The sequence below is a fragment of the Lytechinus pictus genome, chromosome 3 (assembly GCF_037042905.1).
Source record: "Lytechinus pictus isolate F3 Inbred chromosome 3, Lp3.0, whole genome shotgun sequence".
NCBI lineage: Eukaryota > Metazoa > Echinodermata > Echinoidea > Temnopleuroida > Toxopneustidae > Lytechinus > Lytechinus pictus.
In genome coordinates this window covers 6,642,416-6,665,876 of record NC_087247.1, presented here as the reverse complement: position 1 = coordinate 6,665,876, position 23,461 = coordinate 6,642,416, and the positions used below count along the sequence as shown (strand labels likewise).

The 23,461-nt window shown below is 34.9% G+C and overlaps 2 protein-coding genes across 4 annotated transcripts in view; one reads left to right on the top strand and one right to left on the bottom strand.

Moving 5' to 3' along the window:
• LOC129257922 (uncharacterized protein HI_0077-like) overlaps positions 1 to 8,038 on the bottom strand; it is a 15,100-nt gene extending 7,062 nt beyond the window's left edge. Inside the window, exons 1-8 of one of the 3 annotated variants that reach the window (XM_054896358.2) lie at positions 7,568 to 8,038; positions 5,892 to 5,980; positions 4,678 to 4,793; positions 3,668 to 3,788; positions 2,793 to 2,893; positions 1,832 to 1,981; positions 696 to 863; positions 161 to 230 (exon numbers count right to left, since the gene is read on the bottom strand). In XM_054896358.2, the coding sequence (XP_054752333.2) occupies positions 161 to 230; positions 696 to 863; positions 1,832 to 1,981; positions 2,793 to 2,893; positions 3,668 to 3,788; positions 4,678 to 4,793; positions 5,892 to 5,980; positions 7,568 to 7,710 (958 nt within the window). In that variant the 5' untranslated portion in view covers positions 7,711 to 8,038. Of the gene's footprint in view, positions 1 to 160; positions 231 to 695; positions 864 to 1,831; positions 1,982 to 2,792; positions 2,894 to 3,667; positions 3,789 to 4,677; positions 4,794 to 5,891; positions 5,981 to 7,246; positions 7,330 to 7,430 lie in introns of those variants that run through there. The other 2 variants (XM_064096232.1, XM_064096234.1) reach the window with 2 other exon arrangements.
• LOC129255975 (uncharacterized) lies at positions 7,476 to 23,461 on the top strand. Its single transcript, XM_064096231.1, has 11 exons — positions 7,476 to 8,604; positions 9,697 to 9,848; positions 11,136 to 11,317; positions 11,790 to 11,944; positions 12,410 to 12,553; positions 13,157 to 13,284; positions 17,002 to 17,161; positions 18,307 to 18,443; positions 19,257 to 19,381; positions 20,213 to 20,336; positions 20,867 to 23,461. The coding sequence occupies exons 1-11, from the start codon at positions 7,859 to 7,861 to the stop codon at positions 21,118 to 21,120; spliced, it is 2,307 nt and encodes a 768-aa protein (XP_063952301.1). The 5' UTR covers positions 7,476 to 7,858; the 3' UTR covers positions 21,121 to 23,461.

Here is a 23,461-nt window from a genome sequence, read left to right as displayed (position 1 = left end):
CCCAATAGCCCCTGTATACTGAAATTAAGACCACCCATAGGCGAGTCGGGCTATCTGAGGTACTGACTTCAGTAACCATTGCAATGTCTTTTCTAGCAAAGGCAATAGTCCCTAAGAACAAACTAATAAAACAAAACTGTAACTGAAGAAATGTACTTACCATTATGTACCGGCAGTGCACCAAATTTGCTTCCTAAGCTCTCAAGTCGACTTTCTAAGAGAGTAAAGTGCTGTATTTGTAAAAAAAAAAGAAGGAAAACATTTTGAAAAATGATGATCATAACCACATGTTTAGCACTTGAATCTGTTACGTGATGCTCATGGTACTTATCATCTATAAGACTTGCAGAAAATGAGTTGCTATGACAACACATGTTTACTATAACTAATTTGATCCCGCAAATCAGTCTTTAGCAGAGTAACCAACCTATGGAAGAGAAAATTAGTATTTTGTATCTCCATGATTAGTTTTTGTTTTTTCTTCATAGAAATGTATATTTTCTCAGCAGGAATCGCGCTATAATTAAAGGCGCTATGCATCTCCTTCATTGCAGCTTTCCGGCAATGTCCGTCATTTTATCTTTGATGAAATGTGAGGATTGAAAATATAAAATTCACTACTCTCAGATGCACCATGAATACATTTACACATGATAGTAAAAAAATATCATCATCAAAGTTGTCTGTCTTGGTACCTTAGCTTCATCATCAGCAACTTTGGCAAAGTCGGTGAAAAACTCCCTTGGTAACCTTGATCCATCGCCAAGTTCTGCATCGGAGAAGCGAGCAATGATGTCCCAAGAGAGATCTATAGCCCACTGCTCAATGTTAGCTAACGAATGAAGGACTGCTATCCTACTTGCCTGAAAGAGAGTGAGAAGGTAGGAAATCATAATACAAGTTATATTCATCAAATAATTTTATGATTTAATATGAAAGAAGTCTAACATTTCATCATATTGGGTTGAACAAATAGAGTGATGCGAAACAAGCAATACAACCCCCCCCCCCGAACTTGAATAGTATGACATCATGTATTTACGCCCTAGTTCTGGGGTGTTGCAAGAGACTTTTTTGCAATCAATTGTAATATATATCAATTATAGATTTACAATTGATAGATTACTTGTAATTTACAACAAATCAATTTATACTTTCTATTGTAAGAAACAGACCAGTATAAACCTGTACATTTGCAATTAATTGCAATGACTAATGATTGATTTTGAGACCCCCAAATGAACTTGCAATCATAAAATTGATTTTGTTTTGCAATGCCCCATTCTTGTCACATCTGATAATTTTGTATTTTCTCTCTTTCTCCCATGGTGCATTGCGCAGTGTGTACACGGAATCATTGCAAGAGGGCACCATTGGCTATGAATACACCATTGTAGTAACGTGGAAGGGGTTTACAGTTCACCATGAGGTTAGACCTGAAAAGGATGATGGACAGTCAAGCTGCCCGGAACGTCAAGACGCCTCATCACTTCTACTCTCTACTGCTCAACTACTTGGTGCCGCTCAACTTTTCATTGATGCAAGAACTTCACAACTCATCTTTTTCATCTGCTCTTTTTCCAATCAACCCCACCAGTACTTCTCATCTCAATCAAGTCATCAATCTCATCTGAATTGAGTCCTTTTAAGGACTACACCTTATAGATACTTCTCAATCTCTTCTTGTTCTTTCTCAACTTTCATTTTCATCTCTATCTCTCCAACACCCAACAGTCCCTTTATTGACTAACCACATGATGATCAGTAAACCCCTTCCATGTCATCTGTACCACCATGCAAGTCTTCAAAGATCAACGAGTTTAGTCCTTACCAAAGTGCCCCCTTTTCCTCTCTTGATTTTTCCTGGCTGAAGGATGTTAAGTGATTTATCCCTTAGCGGCATCGGAGGTGGTTTACAGGAGCCGACCTCTGCTATGTCTCCTCCTTTCCATCTTTGATGCGTCTCTCTTGTAAGATGAACCTGATTCAAAAGAATTGACAATTAAATACAAGTAGAAATTAATTTTCTTCCAATTGACAGTCTATCTTTCTATTTATTTTTTAAATAAAAAAAATAGGAGTATTGCTTCGATACATGACAAAACCGTCTCTTTCCATTACTCCTCTTTGTTTCCTTTTTTACTCTTTTCCATCTTTTTTCAGTTTTTCTTTCTTCACTTTAAAAAAAAATCATAAGAGGCGGTTGCCCCCTGCCCCTTGTTTGATTTAAAATGATGAATAAAACATTCCTACTAGTCATACAAACCCCAGAAGTGGGGGGGGGGAGGAGGGGGATCTACAGGAGGGGTATTTTTGTACTTCTGAGGAGCAAAATATTAAATAATATCAGTGATTTTCTCTAACTAATAATAGTACCGTTCTTAATAGACGCATAACACCTACAGGTCTCCATGCATGAAGAAAGTGGGAAATATGGTTAGAATTGTGGACTTAAAAATTTAAATCCACAATTGTTAAATTCATATTGTGGATTTAAAATATAAATCTATGCTACTGTAATTCTTACATCTGATTGGCTCTGAAAGGCAATTGCTATTTGTGTCGTCAAATGCTCAACTCAGAGTCAGATCAAGCTACATTTATAGACACAATCCTCTGGATTTGCCAACCACTTTTCAACAATACTGTCTGTGAAATGGTATTGTGTCTCATTAACCAGGCTGGATCAATCCCCTCCTGGAAAAAGACAATCGTGCGTAGTTTTGTGCATGTGCCTGCAAGCTTTTTGGAAATAACATGAACAAATTAAGACATGAGACAATGATACTCACCTTTTGTTTGGCATCAGGTTCATTGAGGATTCTCACAGCAAACTCACACAGACTAGCCCCATTAAACTCTGTCTCTTCGACCATGCTGGCTTCCCTAGACTCTACAAGTGAAGAATGTAATGAATGAAATTAAACTGATTAATCAATTTCATTAATACTTAAATATGAAGTTACGAATCAAATATGAACTGCCAGATCAAAACCCACAAAATAATCAAGCAAAGAAGATTCTAGAAGCTCTAGGTGCAAGACAGAAATGTGTATCGACAGAAGTTTGTTTGCAACTTTTATCACGGTTATTGCTAATGCGAGGTGCAGTCACACAGACACTGCACAGCTAATATCATGATGATCATTACACATTGTCTATATTATTAATATTATTTCTAATATTATGTTTAATATACGGTATGACGAATATAATTAAAAACAAAATGACTAATATAATAAGTAATATATAAAAAGACTATTATATATGACTACTAAAATGACTAATATATAAAATGACTTTTATAAAATAACTAATATAATTTGAATTTCATTTCATTTCCAACAGAACATAAAATATAATACAAATTAATTTCATGAATTTGAATTACATACAATGATATGAATAATAATTAACATATAATGATTACATGTATAATGACAAATACAAAAATACTATCATAAAATGTAAGAATGGAGAAAACTGGGGGTCAGATATTGATTAATTTGTGAAATTGCCAAAGTGTGTTTTTGGTTCTGTTGTGGCGCCAACCACTACATATATAAGTTGAAATATTTGATCGATGTTTTGAAAAAGTAACCCCCCCCCCCCCGTAAACAAAACTTTTTAAGGCATTAAAAAAAAAATTCTTATTTGTCTTTCGAACCTTGGCTTGTTGGCTGTTCACAATCTTTCGTAGAACTATCACTTTCATCCAAAGGGATCAGTTCTGCTCTGCAATTGATGTATACAAGGTCATCGACTACCTTCACACTATGTACTGGTTGCTAAAAGAAATTGAAGAGTAGCAATGTTACTACAAAGAGTTGAATGCAGAAAAATAACAGGTATAACAATCAAGAATTCATATCAAGCATTCTGCCCTCAAAACAGTTTCTAATGTACTTTTTGTTTCAAAAAATCATAAATATAACCTAAATCTTACCTGTAATGAGTAAATATTCTATGTCTCACTCTGATATATTCAAAATTAATAAAAAAAGAAGCTAAAAAAGAGGAAATGAAAGTAAGGATTACCACCATATCAATATAAAGTGGAGAAAAATTTGGCACATTACTTTATAATAAAAATTGAACAAAGAACAATTAACACTTACAAAATAACTCAGCTCTCTCAAAACCAAGTGGGAACAATATCAGATTGTTGACTTTACTGACAATACATGATTATATACTGACTTTTCAACAACAAAAAAAACCCTGATATTTTATAAAATTCATTGGTTGCTCCTTCAATCAGTTTCCAGATAAATGTTTTTAAATGATCAATAATAAAAACCACCAATTCTAGAGATTTCTGTAGGTTTATGACCATGTCAGTGATGATTAAAAATTGACTGAATGTCATACATTTAGGTCCAATCTGATATGAAATATTCACCAGGGAAGCATTCATGAAACAAAATCCTTGCTACTGATTGGCTCAGAGCAAATTTGTCAATGTTGCACATATTCGTGAAACACTCCCCTGATATCCATCAAATAGCTCATGCTAACTTTACATTCATACAGGATGGAAAGTACAAATTAAAATGAGGTTTGTCAAATCTCACAGCCAAGTTTAATCAGAACTAGACTGGGGGATCCCTTAAAAAATACCCCAGCCTAGTACGGTTTGTTTTTATAAACAAGATTGAATAAATTATCTGGATTCACCTTAAGCCCAGAGGTGGATTCACCATTGTCCAGTCTGAAGTCATAATCATGCCAAGGGCAAACTAGGCAAGTGTGGCCTCCTATCTCTTCAATATCTCCCATATCGAGTGGTCCTCCTACATGGTATTGAATAAGTTGTGCAAACATTAAACAACATGCATCAAATCAATAAATCAATTTACCCATGAAATAGAACGGTACAAAATGAAATTTACATTATTCAACATCAGGGGTGGCAATCATTGGATGGGGGAGGGGCAGTGCAGCATTGTTACCATCTACCCCCAACAGAATTTTGAACTAGAAAAAAATCTGTATAGATTCCACCTAATAATAAATGAATGCAGTCATAGCAAGGGGATATCATATCTCCTTGGTCATAGCATCTCTCCCATTCAAACCATTAACTTCATTTTAGTGCTCTAAAATACCTTTAATGGAAGAGGACTGAAGTGAATTTTGAAAACAGCCTTGATTTCCTTTCAGTATTGCAGAGTTACAGTTAATAACATTAATCACATTTATAAATAAGGTTGAACAATTGAATTACTGCTTTTAATCTTTTTTTAATGTTGAAAAATATATGTTATAAAAGCAGTGAATACATTTATTCAAGATATCTTTTTATATTAAGTTTTCCACTGTGTTTATAATCGTCTTGTAGCAAAAACATTAAAGCAGCACTGTGTTGACTTGTAATTCCTCTGATAGCTCGGGTAATAATGTAAATTGGTTCAGAGGTCATTCATCCAATATAAATAAGAGATTATAATAGTACAGAGTCAGAAACATCCTTGATGTAAATGCACTTGGTCAAAGCAGAATATCATCAATAATGTAAAAAATGTGAAATTTGAATGTCACTTCCATGGGAATCCAGCTACTTTCATAGAGTGTGCACTCCTCATCATCAGCATTATGCACCTTCCTGTTTAATAGATCAACACATGTTCTACTTGCACCCATTTCATGGTCATATAATGTTTCTACATTATGATGCCGATGCAGAACTCTTTGATTTATATATATATATATATATATATATACATGACTCAAATCTTGCAACTTTTCACCTACATTGGAACATGACAGGACTGGTATACTGGTATAGCTTTGGTACAGCTTTCAGGGAGCTAAATTTTTTAAGATTTTTTTTTGAGGGGGGGGGGGGGAGAGGGGGTTACTACAACAAGTAAATGTAATAACTCTAATACCTGCATGGGGACAGCTAACATCCATGGCATAGAATCGATCAGGAGGAAGATACACCAAAACAACATCTTCACCATCTTTGGAGAATATCCTAGTGAAGATGATAAAAGAACAACAAATTGATTAGTTTTATTGAAATTCTTTCCATATTGAAAGTCTGCTTCATAACTTCATCATCTTGTGTTTGAAATGTCATAAAAATAATAACTGTTTTAAACTTTTTAAATGTTTTATTAAAATAAATCAACATAATTAATAGGCGTACGTATTTACCAGATTGGAATGAAAATATGATTCAATATAAATCAAAAATGCATAAAATACAATACAAATGATTGAAATACAAGGCAAATAAAATATCAATAATAAACCATAATTGTCATTGTCAATTGCCATGGTCATTGATAAAATGACTTTTTTCTATATGTGATCTATTTTCCAAAAATTGGAATGATTTATTGAAACAAAACAAAATAAAGCTTTTATCACACCATTGGCATGGCTAGCTTTAGCATTATTTAAAGGTCAAGTCCACCCCAGAAAAATGCTGACTGGAATGAATAGAGAAAAATTAAACTAGCATAGTGCTGAAAATTTCATCAAAATCGGATGAAAAATAAGAAAGTTATGAAATTTTAAAGTTTCGCTTATTTTTCACAAAACAGTGATATGGACAACTAGGTGACTAAGTCGATGATGTCCATCACTCACTATTTCTTTTGTTTTTTATTGTTTGAATTATACAATATTTCATTTTTCATATATTTGACAATAAGGACCAACTTGACTGAACCATATAGTATTAAACTATGCTAAATCCACATGTTCAGGGAGGAATTAATTGTCTATCACTTGACAATGAGGAGAAAATTAGAATATTTCATATTTCATATAATAAAATACAAAAGAAATAGCAAGTGGATGACATCATAGTCTCCTCATTTGCATACCAGCCAGGATGTGCATATAACTGTTTTGTGAAATTAAGCAAAACTTTAAAATGTCATAACTTTCTTATTTTTCATCTGATTTTGATGAAATTTTCAGTGTTATGCTTAATTGTTGGATTTTTCTTTTTTTATTCAAACCAACTTTTTGTTGGGGTGGACTTGTCCTTTAAGACAATGAAAACTAAAAATGTAAAAACAGATCCCTGAATCGTGTGTAAAGTGAATGGGTGCGCAGCTCAGACATGGGCACTTTTGTTTTGCTCAATCTGAAAATGACTGGTCATTTTCCAAGAAAACCATATCCATATGTTCATCTCAAAATCAAAATTTTTATAACCACGAAACACACATGCGCACACTGACTTACTCATAACATGAACAATATAAATTATAATATAATTAAATACCAACTGAAAATTTTCTTGAAAATTGAAAGAAAATTCATTCGATGGACCATGGACAGAAATCTTGACAATGTCAATTTATAACTGTCCGCCGCTCTTTCATATTCATGCAGCAGCATTTTCTGCAGCGGCTAATGCCATGCCAATGGCAATGGCTGGTGCATGCTCACGAGCACGGGATGGCTACCTGCAATGCGCGCCCGGTGCCGGTGGGATGCGATCTATGATGACTGTGGTGGCTGCGGTCCAGATCCCGCTGATCGACGTTGTCGTTGAATGCATGCGCATGCACCAGACTAGATTTTCCCAAATATCTCGAGTTACCTGGTACATCTCTTTCCCTGGAATTCCCGTCTGTGTCCTAGACATTGCCATCTACATTTCACAACAACATCTCTAAGCTCGTCAACCAGTGATTTGTCATAATCTTCATGATCTTGGACTTGGGCAGCAGACGCCATTTCCATTCATTTCCATAAATGCATTCGTCGTCACGTGACCTGAAGATCACCTGACCAACAATGCTGTCGGCATATTCACAGTTCTTTCTAGTCTCTCCCATCTCTGATTTCAACTCCGAAAAGAGCCAATAAAGTTTAGATTTTCGCGCGAAACATGGCCAGGGTAGTTTGTGTCACTTTGTTAATATTAGCTTCATCATGTGTATCAGGTAGCGACCCGATGATGAGGAGACAGCATCAAAGAGGAACCGGTTATAAAGAAAGAGACAATTCGCAATTCATTTCCCCAGAATCAGATGATGCAAGTGACTCCGACTCTTCCAATGGCAATGGCAGTGGTGCTTCCCGTCAAGATAACTTTCTGAACCGCCACGCCCACTTACAATGGAAAATTTTGAGCAGGAAGATCCAAGTCGGTACTGCAAATCTTAATAGTGAACATTCCAATAAATTTCCCTGGAAGGCGAATGATCACAAAACACAGGAAAATCAGGGACAGGATGGAAACTTTTTTCATGAACATGATGCTCGACTTGGCAAGAAAGATGTTTTTGATCATGATGATATGGATCGAAGTTCAAGTTCAACCAGGACTAGCAAAGATTTCATCCCAGGCCAAAATGCAAAGTCTTTCAGTGTCGAGACACTCAATGGAACACTTCAGTTTCCCAGTGCAGTTCTGCTGAACAAGTCCATCATCTTCCACGTATTTGACAATAGATCCGGATTCCTAGAATGTTTTTGGACTTCTGAGGCATCCCTCAAGTCGATATCCTCCAGTCCTGAAAGCCTGCATTATGTATTTATGTCTGCAAGCTCCCATGCTAAGCAGGATGCATTGTGGATGCAGAACCAAATAATGAATATTTTACAGAAAATGACTTCGGAAGGTGAATTAAGGTACTAAAAAATATTGGCATTTAAAAGATGTTAAGTTGCCCCCTCCTAAAAAGCTCAATTGCAGAAAAACCAATCATTTATATATTTGCATAATAGAACAAAGCATTTATGTACTTTGTAGAGGGGTATATTCTGCAATCAAGCCTTTTTGGAGGGGAAGGCATTTTGTAATATGTTTAAGCAATTAGCATTCAGTTTCAATTTTTGTTCCCCTATAACAATCACTTCAAACCTAGACTCGAGTTTATATTTTTTCCAGATTTATGACTGTATGTTCTTTTCAGGTCTTAAGCATTTTTTTTAAAGCATGTTTGCTTTAATAAATAAAGACTATTTAATTCGGGTCATTTTGACAGCAATAGCCATCTACTCTGCCTGGTGCTTGGGAATTGTTGAATAGATACTGACATTTTCATGTTTTTTTTTTGCCCCCTTCCCCTCCAGAACAGATGGTAAAATTGACTAGGGACAATGAAACAAAACTGTTAAGGTTCTTTGACTTCTCTCAGTAGGATTACCTGTCAAGTCCAAAGTCAAGCATTTGAGTTTATCACTCTTTCATTCAAAAAAAGGATGGTGTCGAATCAATGATCAGTTTGATTGGCTATTCAGTGCACTACAACTAAAGAAATGCCAATTCAGCCAATTTCAGGTTTATACATGTTGATTCATAATTTTTAGTCAGATTTTTTTCAAAACCTCAGTTCACCTATCTGCTTACCGTTTCCTAATATTTTCTACTATTCTAAGTTTTTGTTATAATTTTCTCTTTGTCTCCTCTGTGTGTTACAGGGGGAGGGGTATTCTATATTATTTTCCTAGTCCAAGATTTCAGTAATTATGATATCACAATTCACAACAAGTTTTGTTATGTATTTTCACATTTCAAATATATTGAAATGTTGATCTAATAGGGGTTTGATTGTGAAGATTTTACAGTCACAATCAATTATATGCAGCAATTTTTAAATTGATAGTCCTTCAAAATCAGGATACTCCAAACTTTTGGAGATTTTCTGCACTTCAACATTTTCTGAGACAAATTCAAATCATATACCGGGTATACATTACCTACATATGTTGATATTACAGGCAAAAGGCAGTTTGTAATCTTCAAGCCAGACTTCACTTTGTAACTCAACCCACATATGAGCTGGGTAATTGGCTTCCTGCTGTACTAATGGAATGGGCTTGCCAGGATCACGGATGTGGATTTTCACAAGCAGTCTTCAAATCAATTACAGGCTAGTGAATTATTCTTTTTTTTCAGTAGTACAGTTTGTTTTATTGTCATATTGCATCAGCTGAATTATATGACAATTTACACAATTGCAATCAAGCGTTCAAGCTCCTTGCAGCTTTTTGGTTTTTCCCATATTTCTCTCACAACATAAGTTTTATAATTTCAAATTCATATATACCTATTCACTATATTATTGATTCAATTATTATGGGTTTCTTTTAATGTACATATTTTGTATTGTTTTTTTCATGAGAAATAAAATCTATTATAAAATAGGTGCATTATTTCAAGCATCGCGATTGGCCAATACGCGTCACATGACATCCAACTTTTTTGGTGCACTGCACGGCAGTGCAAAAGGTGCGCAATGAAAATTGACATTGCACGCTCAAGCAAACCAATGCGGTAGAAGTCCCGGGAGAAGTCCAACAAAACTGTACTGTAACTTTTTAAGAATTTGTTTCTGTGTTGCTATTTTATAAAACAAATAATGCACTTGCTCTGTCGTGCGTAAAAGTAAATGCAGAGAAAGCTCGGTTTCTTCAGATGGTGCACACTGGGCACTCGCCGCCAGCGGCTCGTGCACAGTGCGGCACCTATCTAAAGAAACCTCGCGTGCTCTGCATTTCCACTAAGGCACTCGGCTGCATGCATTATATGTATATCAGTCCATCAATCAATCAAATTCAAAACTTCAAAAATTCATATTCGAAAATTGCAATAAAATTAACATTATTTGACATCACATGAATAATGTAGTATTCAATATTGATAAAAAAATATTTTTATAATTTTATAAGTAGTATAAAAACAGTAGGTTCAATGTTTTTCCAGTCACCAGTTTATAATTCTATGACAGAAATTATTTGTATTTTGAAGAGCAAGTTGCCTATACTTGATTTTAATTTGTATAGCCTACATTTGAAGTCAACATGTGACTTGATAACAAATTCAGGGGTGATCTAGTATTACAAGAAAAATTAATCTTGAGAAAGGCAAAAGTTTATTCCATTTTATGTATGTGATATAAAGTTATATTAAAAAACTGCAATATAGTTTGTTGAAATGAAATAGATTATCTGAACATATAGGCCCTACTGTGCATTATAAATTTTCTATATAGTAAACCTCACTTGCATGAAGTTTATACCAGTACATTTGTTTTTTGTTTATAAAGGTTTAATGCAAGAAGATATATTACATTGCTGTTGGGTCTATATCAATGTATCAGTCAAATTCACATTATCATCTTCTAACTTAATACATATATATATTTTTCAAACTGCAGGAAGCTCCTCTGAAGTCATTCTTAAAAGGTTGGATGCTCGATACGATTGGCTGCCATCCCCCGCCCAAGTTTTCTCTTCACCACAATCTGTAGTGCTTGCTGGAAATGGATGCTCTACCAGTGAATATGTTGCAGGTCGTATTGCTCTGGTTGTTGATGGGGACTGTAGCTTCGCAGACAAGGTATTAAATACAGCAGAGCTTTCTAAACCTGTTTCCTACTGGATCTGGATGGTTCCTGTACAGATCATCTGTGAATTACAAAATTCAGTAGTGGATGGGTTAGTCCAGTGCCTACTGGAGCCGAATGGTCCTTTGTATCTGTGAATTACAGAATTCAGTCGTCAATGGATTAAGCAAAAACTGCTGATGGGTCTGCCCCTACAGATGAATATTTGGCGTAAGCAATATGAATTTTATTTGTGGTCCATAGCCCCATCTCTCTAAGTATGCTTTAATCCAAAAACAAAGAATACCATACTTTCAACCACAAACTGTTTCTGATAGCATTACAAGAGTGCACAGGTAGAGTTTAATTGAACAAGGTCATAAAGTCAAGTGAAACCGAGTTTTGGTTCTTGCAGGGGTAACATAAAACCACCATGATGCCATTAAATTATTTATTTTATTCTGTGCATCATTTTATTATATTAAGGTGAAAGAAATGGAAGCCTCGTCTGCAGTCGGTGTAATAGTGTACAGTCAACCAGGCTATCCTGTGCAAGATATGAACTGTGAGGGCGCTGAATGTGATGATCCTCCTAGTATTCCTGCCACAATGATTCCATACAACCAAGCCCTTCTCCAAAGGTATGTATTTGCTTCAATTTTAGCAAGGGTTTCCAAAATATTAAATTATTTAGAATATTGTTGTGTCTTCTGCCATATCAAAGACAGATGTTGAAGGCACTATGTTTCAGGGGGTATCGTCATTCCTCTCTCTGTTTTTGTAGATGGATCAACTCCCATTTTTGTTCTTGTATATAGTCTTAGGAGGGACTTCTGTCTCTACCACCTTTGGCATAAAGTTAGTAAGCATTGTCTACCTAAACATAACATTTTTGGAAGAATATGGCTATCAAGTATAAGAGATTTTTTTAAGTCTAAAGGTCTTAACTATTTTGTATGAGTTATGTAAAATTCATGCAATATTCTCAATCTCAAGTATAAAGTTTATGATTTCTAAAGCAATGTGAATACTCAAGTTGACCATGTTTCAGATCTGGAAGTGTGGAGGCATTAATCCTCCTGTTTTTCCCCATTTTATGTTTACAGTGTGCAAAAGGACTCCATGAATGTGAGCTTTCAGACATCCCCAAGTGAGAACTTCTACTTTGCCATTGATCAGCAGGGAAAGCTAGCTGAATTGGGTTGGTTGCTCTACCCATCTTTCCAATTCTTTGTTTGGCAAGCACAATGGTGAGTATTTGTGTATTTTTGTAATGTAAACCATAATATTTTGCAGTTGACGTCAAAGGTGGACAGAGACTAAGATTTTGCTCTAGCGTCTGTCCCTCTGTTGTCCATCCGCTGTTAGTCCATCCACTATTCCTGCCCATTATGCTTTTAAACAATTGAATAACTCTATTTAAAGCTCCAATTTTAAATTAATCAAACTTGGATGAAAGATCGATCATACAGAATCTTCTATTTAAAGCATATGAAGGTCACTACAAGGTCAAAGGTTACCAACAGAGCAAAACATGTTGAGTTTTATTGTGACCAATAACTTTGCCTGTATTTGCCTAATTGAGACCTTATCGGGTTTGCCCAATTGAGACCTAATGGGGGTGTTAGATTTCTCACATGGAGCTAGAGGTCACTAAAAGGTCAGATTTCACTGGCGACCTATGACTTCTTTGAACCCATAGTGAGTGTTCCAAGCAAGTTTCTCTATATGGCCCACAATTCTTTTGTAACAGTTACACAGTGAGTATTCCTTAATGTAATATTTATATAACGATATTTCTCATATATATTTCATGTATTTTTATCCCTTTTTTCTGATTCTATCAAATTAAGGTTTGACTACAAGACTGAGCTCAAGAAGAACCTATCTCAAGAAGTAACAGTCGTACCAGTGATCAACGACACTATCATGCAAGGGCATGCCGGTGTAGTCCAGACAGTTGACATTCCATCTTTACAAGGTAGTTTTTCAATATGAAATTTCTACCCCCTGGTTGTATTCCTAACCCGTTGCAGGGCCTGGGGGTGTTTCACAAAGATTTAAGAATGACTTAAGATTCGCACTTATATGCTGATGCGTACATGATATGTAACGCACAATCTTATTGATCAATACGCAGTAGTGTGCATCCTCTTGACATGATCTGACGAATGTGGTCATGCCTTTTGTAACGCACTCAAATAGCAAATAGGCATCTAAGTACGACTCCAAGTCATGCTTAAATCTTTGTGAAACATGCCCCAGATTTAGTCCAAGGCCATGGACTTGGCCTTTGTTGACCCATTGATTTGCCTCATTGCACCTCTCATTGGCTTTGTAATTGTGCCGTTTTAGCTTTTCCAATTTGTGATTTAAAAAAAATGTAATGTGTCCTATAGAAAAGTGGCCTCACTCTAAAAATATGGAAAATTCAGGCTTGCCTTTGCCTGTAATTTTTTCTTGCTCACCCAGGGGCCTGTTGCATGAAAGGGTCTTTCGTAGAACCATTCTACATGAGAACGAGATATCGCTCAACTGTTTCACAAAGCCGATTTGGAAGATACTAAGAATGGTCCTTGGAAAGACACCTCCAGACATGTCCTACGTAGGCATGATCTTCTTTGCACACCGCCCGCCACCGTCGGCATTGAGAGAAAATGCGTTTACGGCAAGCCACACTGACATATCACCTTTAAACATTTTTTGGGGGTTGCACACTGATGCATTTTATCTGGGATGGCGCCAAGTTATTTTTTATATGGGGGCTAGTTGTCATCAATTTCAGGTCGTCTTTTTGCACGGCAAGACGACCAAAAACATGTCATTTTAACTTCTCCGGGCATTATGTCCGGGGGTAATGTAGGCCCAAATATTTTTTTTAATATGTTTTCTTTTATTCTCCGTCCTATCCCCACACCATTTCCATTAATTTTTATTTGAAATATCGAAATGGGCGGCACTATCTCTCTGACCCCTCATGCTTTCTCATAGATAATTAAACAACATGAAAACAAATTTCTTTAAAAGAAATGATGTAAGGTAAAAAACATGTTTATAACCTTCAGCTAAAACAAAACACGATACAAAACTAAAATGTTAAACATGGTAAATCATTCATTTATTTTTATTTCATTTTCATTATTTTTTGCTGAGATTAATTTTAATCAATGAAAATTAATTGTCGGATTTGGGCTAACTAATTGAGATGTGAAACAGTGAAACAAAACAAAAAAGAGTCTGCATTAACAAAATAGCTAATTGAATTTAAGATACAGATTTGGCCTATAGCTTACGAATCCATCACAATTATTACAAATGAAGATAAGCTAGTTCATTAAAGAAAAGATTATGGAAAGTCCATACGGACAGGCGCATTTTAAATCGTAGTGTAGGCCCCTTTCGGCCCCTATGTAATGTTATAAAGCAATAATGTAGTCTCTACTCCTCAACTTTGAAATGTTGAACATATCTTATTTTTATATTCTTAAACTATATTCTTATATAAGCGTCCATAAATTAAGTGATCAACTTTAAAGATGACCAACGTTTATGATCATTGTAATATTTAGCATTATTTCTGTAAATAGTATTTTTTCCATTGCGGATTGCACACCTTTTTCTATGTTTTAATTGTTATTTCAAAGCACTACTTTATCCACTTGGACATGTTTGCAGCAATTTTCATATTTTTCTTGTCTTCGGTTACTCATCATGCAACTGAGGTATTTTTATACTCTAAACACTCACATTTGTATTTCTTGCGTTATATCTGACAAATAAAATAAATAAATTAGATTTTTCACAGGCAGCCTCTCATATTTTCCATTTTAGTCTCATACAATCAGACACTGTTGATTTTGTTTACTCCATTCAAACCCTATTTTTACCTCAACAGATAACATATTAACGCATAATTTGCAAAATCATCATTATATATATATATATATGTATAAAAAATCAGTATATTGAACTAATAAAATGTCGAAACTACTTAGTTAAATCAATTTTTATGTCGGACAAGGGTCTCTTTCGTTGAAATATCAATGAAAGGTGTCTCTAAAAGGACACCGTGTTCTAAATAAAGGAAATAATGAAAATTTCGATTTTATATCCAGTTATGTTTGTGAATCTTGAAAGTTTTTGCTCTTTTTACCTCATAAAGTACGCTCCATACATCAATTCTACAATCAGATATAAATAAAACATTATTTGATCCCCTTTTATTGAAATATATGATTTTATGAAAAGTCGTCATTCCGAAATAAAAGGTTCAGGTGACGATGAAGACTAAATATTTTTCCGATACTATCGATATCAAACGATGTCGCGGACTTGAAAGACAAAATTGCCTTCGTGAAACGGAAAGCGCTGATTTGTCGCCAATCTTCCTATCTCGGAAGAATGGTCCTAGGATGTTCCTACGTATCGCTCATCTCGTCATGCAACAGGCCCCAGGGCAATTCTGTGATAAATTGATCACAGTGCTCAAACATTAGTTATGGTCCTTGTATGCAAATTATAATCTGAAATGAACACAGTCTTCTCTGTGATTCAATTGGCTATCCAAGGTGACTTTTCATCATTCATTCATCTAATGCTGAATAAAACTGTCAAACAAAACTCTGCACATGTAATGATTTAGGACTATTGTGATTTAAAGGACAAATCCACCACAAAAAAAATTGATTTGAATACAAAGAGAAAAATCCAACAAGCATAACACTGAAAATATCATCAAAATTGGATGTAACATAAGAAAGTTATGACATTATGAGTTTTGCTCTATTTTACAAAACAATTATATGTACATCCTGGTCAGTATGCAAATGAGGAGACTGATTACATCATATTTGATGATATGAAATATTTCAATTTTCTCCTCATTGTCGTGTAAAACAAAGTTTAATTTCTCCCTGAAAATATGGGATTACATTACAGTCAAGTTTGCCATTATTGTCAAATCTGTAGAAATTCAAATATTGTATCATTCAAACAATAAACAACAAAAGAAATGGTGAGTGAGGGACATGACTGACTCTTATTTGCATATCCCTGAGTTGTACATATAACTGTTTTGAGCAAAATAGGCGAAATTTCAAAATTTCATGACTTTCTTATTTTACATCCGATTTTGATGAAATTTTCAGCATTATGCTTGTTTGGTTTCTCAATTTATTCAAATCAACATTTTTCTGGGGTGGACTTGACCTCTAAATGTACCCTATTAAATCAAGGTCAAGTAGAAAATTCATGTAAATTTTACATTGTAAAATAATTAAATCTATGTTAAAAAGCTGTACACTGAAATTCGCCAAAACAGACAAGCATTTATGTGGAAGGAGGGAACTTGTATTACAATTGCTTGGAAAGCAACCTATCACTCGGCTACAATTTCGTGCTTATTTTGCTCATATTTCAGCAAATTATCTACCAAAATCATGATACATGTTTTCCATTTTTACATACAGACACTTGGGTAGTCAATTTATTGGATTCTACTCATTTTGAGATTTTGCCACAGCTGGAAATTGGAATTAGTGTACACAGGGTAGCTGTACTGAACAATAATGGAATGGTTGCAACTGTGTAGAACTCAACTACATTACTAGTTGTGCTAATACTACTTCAGTGTAATGTTATAGCCTTAAATCAAATAATTTCTATTATTTTTCTTTGTATTTGTTTTTTTTTCAATAAGATGTCTCCAAGATTGAGCTAGATACTTCATTATCGTGTCCTGGGACTCGAGATGAGTCGTGTCCACCATGGGACCATACAGTGCAGTTATATCTGTGCTGTGACCAGACATCTCCACTATGTGGCATGGAGCTGGGCCGATGGATCACAGCATTTAGAAGGTAAGCCAACTTGATGCTTACTTTGGATTTTCTGCCCCCAAACAGAGGCCAGTCTGAAGATGTGTTTTTGTGCTCTAGATCTGTTGGAAATAGCTAGGTTCAAAATGCCTGTTGCTTAAAGGGATGGTCCGGGCTGAAAATATTTATATCTTAATACATAGAGTAGAATTCACTGAGCTAAATGCCAAAAAATTCATCAAAATCGGATAACAAAAAATAAAGTTATTGAAGTTTAAAGTTCAGCAATATTTTGTGAAAACAGTCTTCATGAATATTCATTAGGTGGGCTGATGATGTCACATCTCCACTTTCCGTTTTCTTATGTTATTACATAAAATCATAATATTTTCATTATTTTATGCTTGTGTGAATAATATGTCTCCCTTATACTGAAATAAGTTGCAGCAATAAATATCAAATGCACTAAATCATTTGTCAATCCTATTTTTCTAGTTCTTGGAGGAAAAAAATTGAATAAACCTAATTTCATATAATAAAATACATAAGAACAAGTGGAGATGTGACATCATCAGCCCACCTAATGAATATTCATGACAACTGTTTCCACAAAATATTGCTAAATTGTAAAATTCAATAACTTTGTTATTTGTTATCCGATTTTGATGAAATTTTCGGCATTTTGCTCAGTGAATTTTACTCTATCTATTAAGCTATACATACTTTCAGCCCGGACCATCCCTTTAACTCTTAAAGGGGAGTTCACCTTGATGAAAAAAGTGTGTCGATAAAAACTTTGGGCTGGGGGGAAGATGGGGGTGGATAGGTGAGAGTCAGTGAATATTCCGACTTTTTTTTTCTTGCCAAATCTTCATTATTTAACACATGCTTCTGTCGTTGATTGGCACCAAATATTACATAAAAATCCCAGAGATTTGCAATTCTTGTGGCCTATATAGGAGTTGATGACATCAATCTTGATTGTTTTCAACCAATCAAAACTTCAATGCTTGTTTTGTATTTCTCAGATGTATTTGGTATTATTTTTTCAAGGTGTTTGCCAAAACACAAGTAATTTTTTTTTCTTCTGTATTCTGGGTATTGTTTTAATGAGTTGAATTTATCATTCATTACTTTGGACTGATGTATCTAGAGTCTAAAGGGTGCACAAATTTTGTTCTTTTCAGACGTATTGGACGATGGCTGACCGATGTGACACCATTAACTCCACTCTTTACGTCTTCTCAGTGCACATTCACAATGAAAACTGCCTGGTGGGCCCAACCATGGAAACCTTCCCTCAGTCTCAGACTTCATAAATCAGGTATAAACAATTACCGGGCCCCGTCTTACAAAAGAGATGCGATTGATCCGATCAATCACAACTATGGAAAGCCAGCAAAGTCAACATATAAAATGCATGTTTGTTCAAAGATTTTTATAGAGATGAATGCATATCCAAAAATTCATTGATTTCTTGACAATTTGGTGTGTTCTCCTTTGTTTACAAAGGACATTTTGCAAATTTCCTGTAGAAAAAATTATGACACTGATGGATTTCTGTAGAGTTACGTTTGATTGGATCAATCGTAACTCTTTGTAAGACAGGGCCCAGAAATGCATTTTGTGTTCAAAATATTTTCTAGATATGATGTATGATTCATACATGCAGCATATTTTTCTCAAAAATTCAGTGTCCTCTTTGTTTTCAAATGACATCGTGGAAATTTCTGTACAAAAAATTGTCACATTGATGGATTTCCATAGAGTTGAGGTCGATAAGATCAATCGTAACTCTTCGTAAGATGGGGCCCTGTTTCACAAAAGATATTTTCAGTAACAAAATGTCAATCAATGAGTACCAAATTGTGACTTCGTCAATATTTGTGTGCTTTGGAGATGCAAGCTCCCGGATGGAGGGGGAGGGGGATGCAATTTGCATTCAACACAAAGAATTAGACGCTCGCTTGCACTGAAAGTTTCTTTCATCATTTTTATTCATCATTTCCTTTCACTCATATTTTCTTTCTTGTGTAAGCAGTTGTATATCTCATGAAGTTGTGATGAATGAGTTAATTTAGTTGTCTGAAAGTTGTTTAGCTATTTGTTTTGGTATCTTTACAATTCTTTGATACAGCTAAGGTCTTGTCTGAAGGACATCCGCGTCAAATCCTTCCGCTCTTCCGAGGAGGTACATTCAACCAGTCCTACAACACACAGTATCACCCAATCAACTTCACAGTCCCCCAGACAGCTAAAAAGGTATCAAAACGTCATTCACAGATTACCTTATACATTAAAATGATTAATTGGAACTGATGAAATACCTGAAACATTTGATTTTTAAAGAGAATAACACACAGGATAATGAACTTCCAAGCTAGGAGAGAGAGAAAAAAGAATACAGCAATCCATCCCATCTTTCAGTAATAGTGAAAAAAAATCTTTCCCTGATTTCTCATCTCCTATGTTTAATCCCAAGAGAAGGGATAATGTATAGAAAATAAGAATGTGAAAGAAAGAAGAAAGAAAGATAGACCAAAGAAGATTGACCAAATTTATTCTTATGCATTTATTCCACTTGAGGTAATTTATTATTCGTTATTGTTTCTCCTTGGAAACGTATAATGCATGCCTGAAATTAGAACTACATTATATTTCCAGTCAGTTTGTCGTAAGAACTAGTTCAAAAGGCATGCAAAGCTGTTGTCTATTATTTTTTTTGGCTGTATACAACATGTATACAGTGGTGATAAAAAGTTAGTGAATCCCAAAAGAAAATGCACTCCTTCATGTCCAGCAAGCCAAGAGGAACAAAAGTAACACTTTATTGAATGTAATATTATATCACCTGACTTCACAATTAAATATCTAAAACATGGCAGAACATGACCACTTTAAAATATGTTGATTTTCTGGCGGGGTTCACCAACTTTTTAGCACCAGTGTAGGTTAAAGTTATATAGATGATATAATACAATATAATTTAGTTCTACATGTGCACAATTCTAACAATTTCATTCATTTCATTGCACTTTTGGTCATATGGGGAAAAGTATGGTGCTAATAATGTGTATTAATATTTTATTTCAGGTCATCTTGTATGCCGTGATCACTGGTCATGGAAGTGACAACAATGGCTGTGGAGAGTTTTGTGTGACATCTCATCATTTCATTGTTAATGGTCATCCAAATGTCAACACATTTACTAATGCTGGTAAGCTGTACTATTTAACAAATCTTATAGAGGAATACAAATAACCTATAGGCCTAATATTTCAACTTGATTCATGACAAAAAGTTAGTAAATTAATTAAATAAGATTGCCTTACGTTTTTAATTTTTATTTGTGCTCTCCCCTTTTAGTCTCTAATTATAAAATCTTTGAAGAAACTGCAATATAATTTCCATTTTCTATTGAAAATCGGGGTCTGAGTAGACAGGTTGTCGTTCTGTAAAATTGGTGGCTACAGTAGCGTACGCAGGATATTTAAAAGGGGGGGTTGAGTTGAATGAAAATTTGACCCCCTCCCCCACCAAAAAAAAAAAAAAATTATGAAAATTATGTCTTTTCGTAACAAAAAAAAAAGGGTTTTCTAAAAAATTTGAAGCCTTGGGGGTTGAACCCCTGCAACCACCCCCTCCCCCCTACAAATGCGCCTGGGTGGCTAAAGCAGGTTTAATTGTAATCATAAACGATTCAATTCCCGAGAGACTGATTTAACCTTTCTCATTTTTCTTTTGAAGGTACCCCAAATGGATGTGCGGAAAGGAGCATTACAGGTGTTGAACCCAACGAGCACGGGACTTGGCTGTACGGACGGGACGGTTGGTGCGACGGAAGAGAGGTGGATCCTTGGGTGGTTGACGTCACTTCTCAAGTCAACATGGAGGGATCCAACTCCATCAAGTACTTTGGTTGGTTCAACGGAACCGACCCTGATCCTACGGCCAATCCCGGCGTCATCATCATGTACTCCTACCTTGTGATGTATAACTAGAAACTGGACTATATAATATAATCAATTCCATTCTGAGGGGAGTGTCTAAATCCATCGCCTTATTCATGTAGATGAATCTGGGCCCTGTCTTACAAAGAGTTACGATTGGTCCACTCAAATGTAACTCTGTGGAAATCCATCAATGTCATAATTTTTTTATACAGGAAATTTGCAAATATCCTTTGTAAAGAAAGGAGAACACACCAAATTGTCAAGAGATCAATGAATTTATGGTAATAAATTCACATGAGAAAGGTTTTTGAACAAACATGCATTTTCTATGTTGACTTTGCTGGCTTTCCATGCAATTGATCGGATCAATCGCAACTCTTTGTAAGACTGGCCCCAGACCTTCGCGCACTGTCACTTATAACAGTCATAACTGGGGGCTTCCAAACAAGAACTAAAGCAATTTCATTGAGTTATGCAGTGAGCCAGGTTTGTTGCAATTTCAGTGTACAAACTTTATTTTGATAGGTCTAAGAAATAGCACCCAAGCTGAATTGGTGAAGGATACAATCAATGTTACAATTTATATCAAAGGTTAGTGGCTCTTTCTTTTGATTGTAACATTAATTGCCTCTCTTCATGTAGTAGGGCTCATATACGATGATAATGGAATGAATAGTATCAGAGTTTTTTTTCCTGTGTATTAAAGACTTGATTAATATTTTGAAAGAGGTCTTGGAACAAATGCAATCCTTAATTTTTCAATTTGTAGGGAAATTGTTCCTTCTTTGCATGTAAATGAACTTAAGCCTAGCAATGAGTCTGCCCGTTGTCTTCTCAAACCTTTTGAAAGGAACTGAGATGCAAATTCCAATGTAGGTTGCTCAGGGTAAAATGCTGGAAAATTCCCCTAAACTGTCATGAATATTTGCATATTGTTGACTGCCCCTCAAGTGGTAGGTCAGATACAGTACTTTAGCTTGCAAATGTGAGGAGTGCAATATGTTGTAATACATGTATTGACTTGGCTCTTAAAGGTACTTTTTAGATATATTGGCCAACGTAAGATCATATTGTACGAGTCATAATGTAGGTGAGTGCAATGACAGTCTAATCATGACCAATATTTCCTGATGTACTCTTGGAAGAAACCCAGTCAATATAAAAAATGCAAGAGTGCTGACCATGCACAAATACATTATATCATGAATAAAAACTGATGCGTGTACAATGACATGTATTATTGATTGACAAGCAGGTCAACTAATCTTCAACACATACTTCTCATGCCATGATAATATGTGATGAATGATTTTTAGATATAAGTGCTATTTTCTTACGAGAATTAAATGTACTCCTGATTCTCTATTGTTTGAGTGTTGTGTAGTAAAAAAAAAATGACGATATTATGATAATATTTAAGTATTCAATGAAACTGAGTCAACACATTTTATTTTCTTCAAGAGAGGCTTTTTTCTATGTTTGACCATGTACAATATTGATCGCTTCAATTGCTTCATATCTAATGCATAATTGAAACATTACAGGCTTCTGTTGTATGACTTACCTATCTTATGACCTGGTTATTGTACAGTATAGCAAGTTGAAAAATTTATATATAAATATAGCGGTTAAAAGGGCAAATATACTTTTGTTACCTTATTCTTATAATGGGTATGTTTGAAGTTAGTATCATCATTATGCAATTTGATTGCATGAATTTGCACTTACATAGAATACAAGCACAAATAGTGAGTTGTCACTTTGTAAAAATTATATTTGCCTTACATACTCAGAACATATATGCTAAAAAAGTAATGATGGACAAACAGTTGATACTGCATAAGCACCCAAATGATGATATCGAATTCGCGATGGAAACTTATAAGATATTTGCCTTAAATCATATTCAGATCACATATTGTTGATGTTTAAATTGAAATTTAACACACTCAAGATTGGTTAAATGCAAAAGGATCTGGATGTGTACAGTGCAGGACCATTTTGGTATAGCGCACCAGGTGAAAGATGTCTTATGGAGATTAGCATTACCGGAGAAGGTGGTCTTCAACAGCTGCCGTGAAGGTTGCGACTGTCTGAGAAGTTGCTATGGTGGCTTTTGTTACCAAGGAATCCTTGACATTTAAAAGTCTGCAAAATGATCAAAACAAAAAGAAAAAACAAATAAAGCTAATCCTATTTTACATTTTACTGTAACATTTTGAAGAAAAAAATCGACGACAAATCTGATTGAGTAAAACATCAGGGCAAGGGCTATAATGGCTGTGTCAATAAAAAAAAATCTTTCTGTGTTTTTGTGATGTTTATCAGTTGTATTTGTTTATGAGAAAACTTATTAAATAATAAGTTTTATACTTTGTAAGAAAATTGA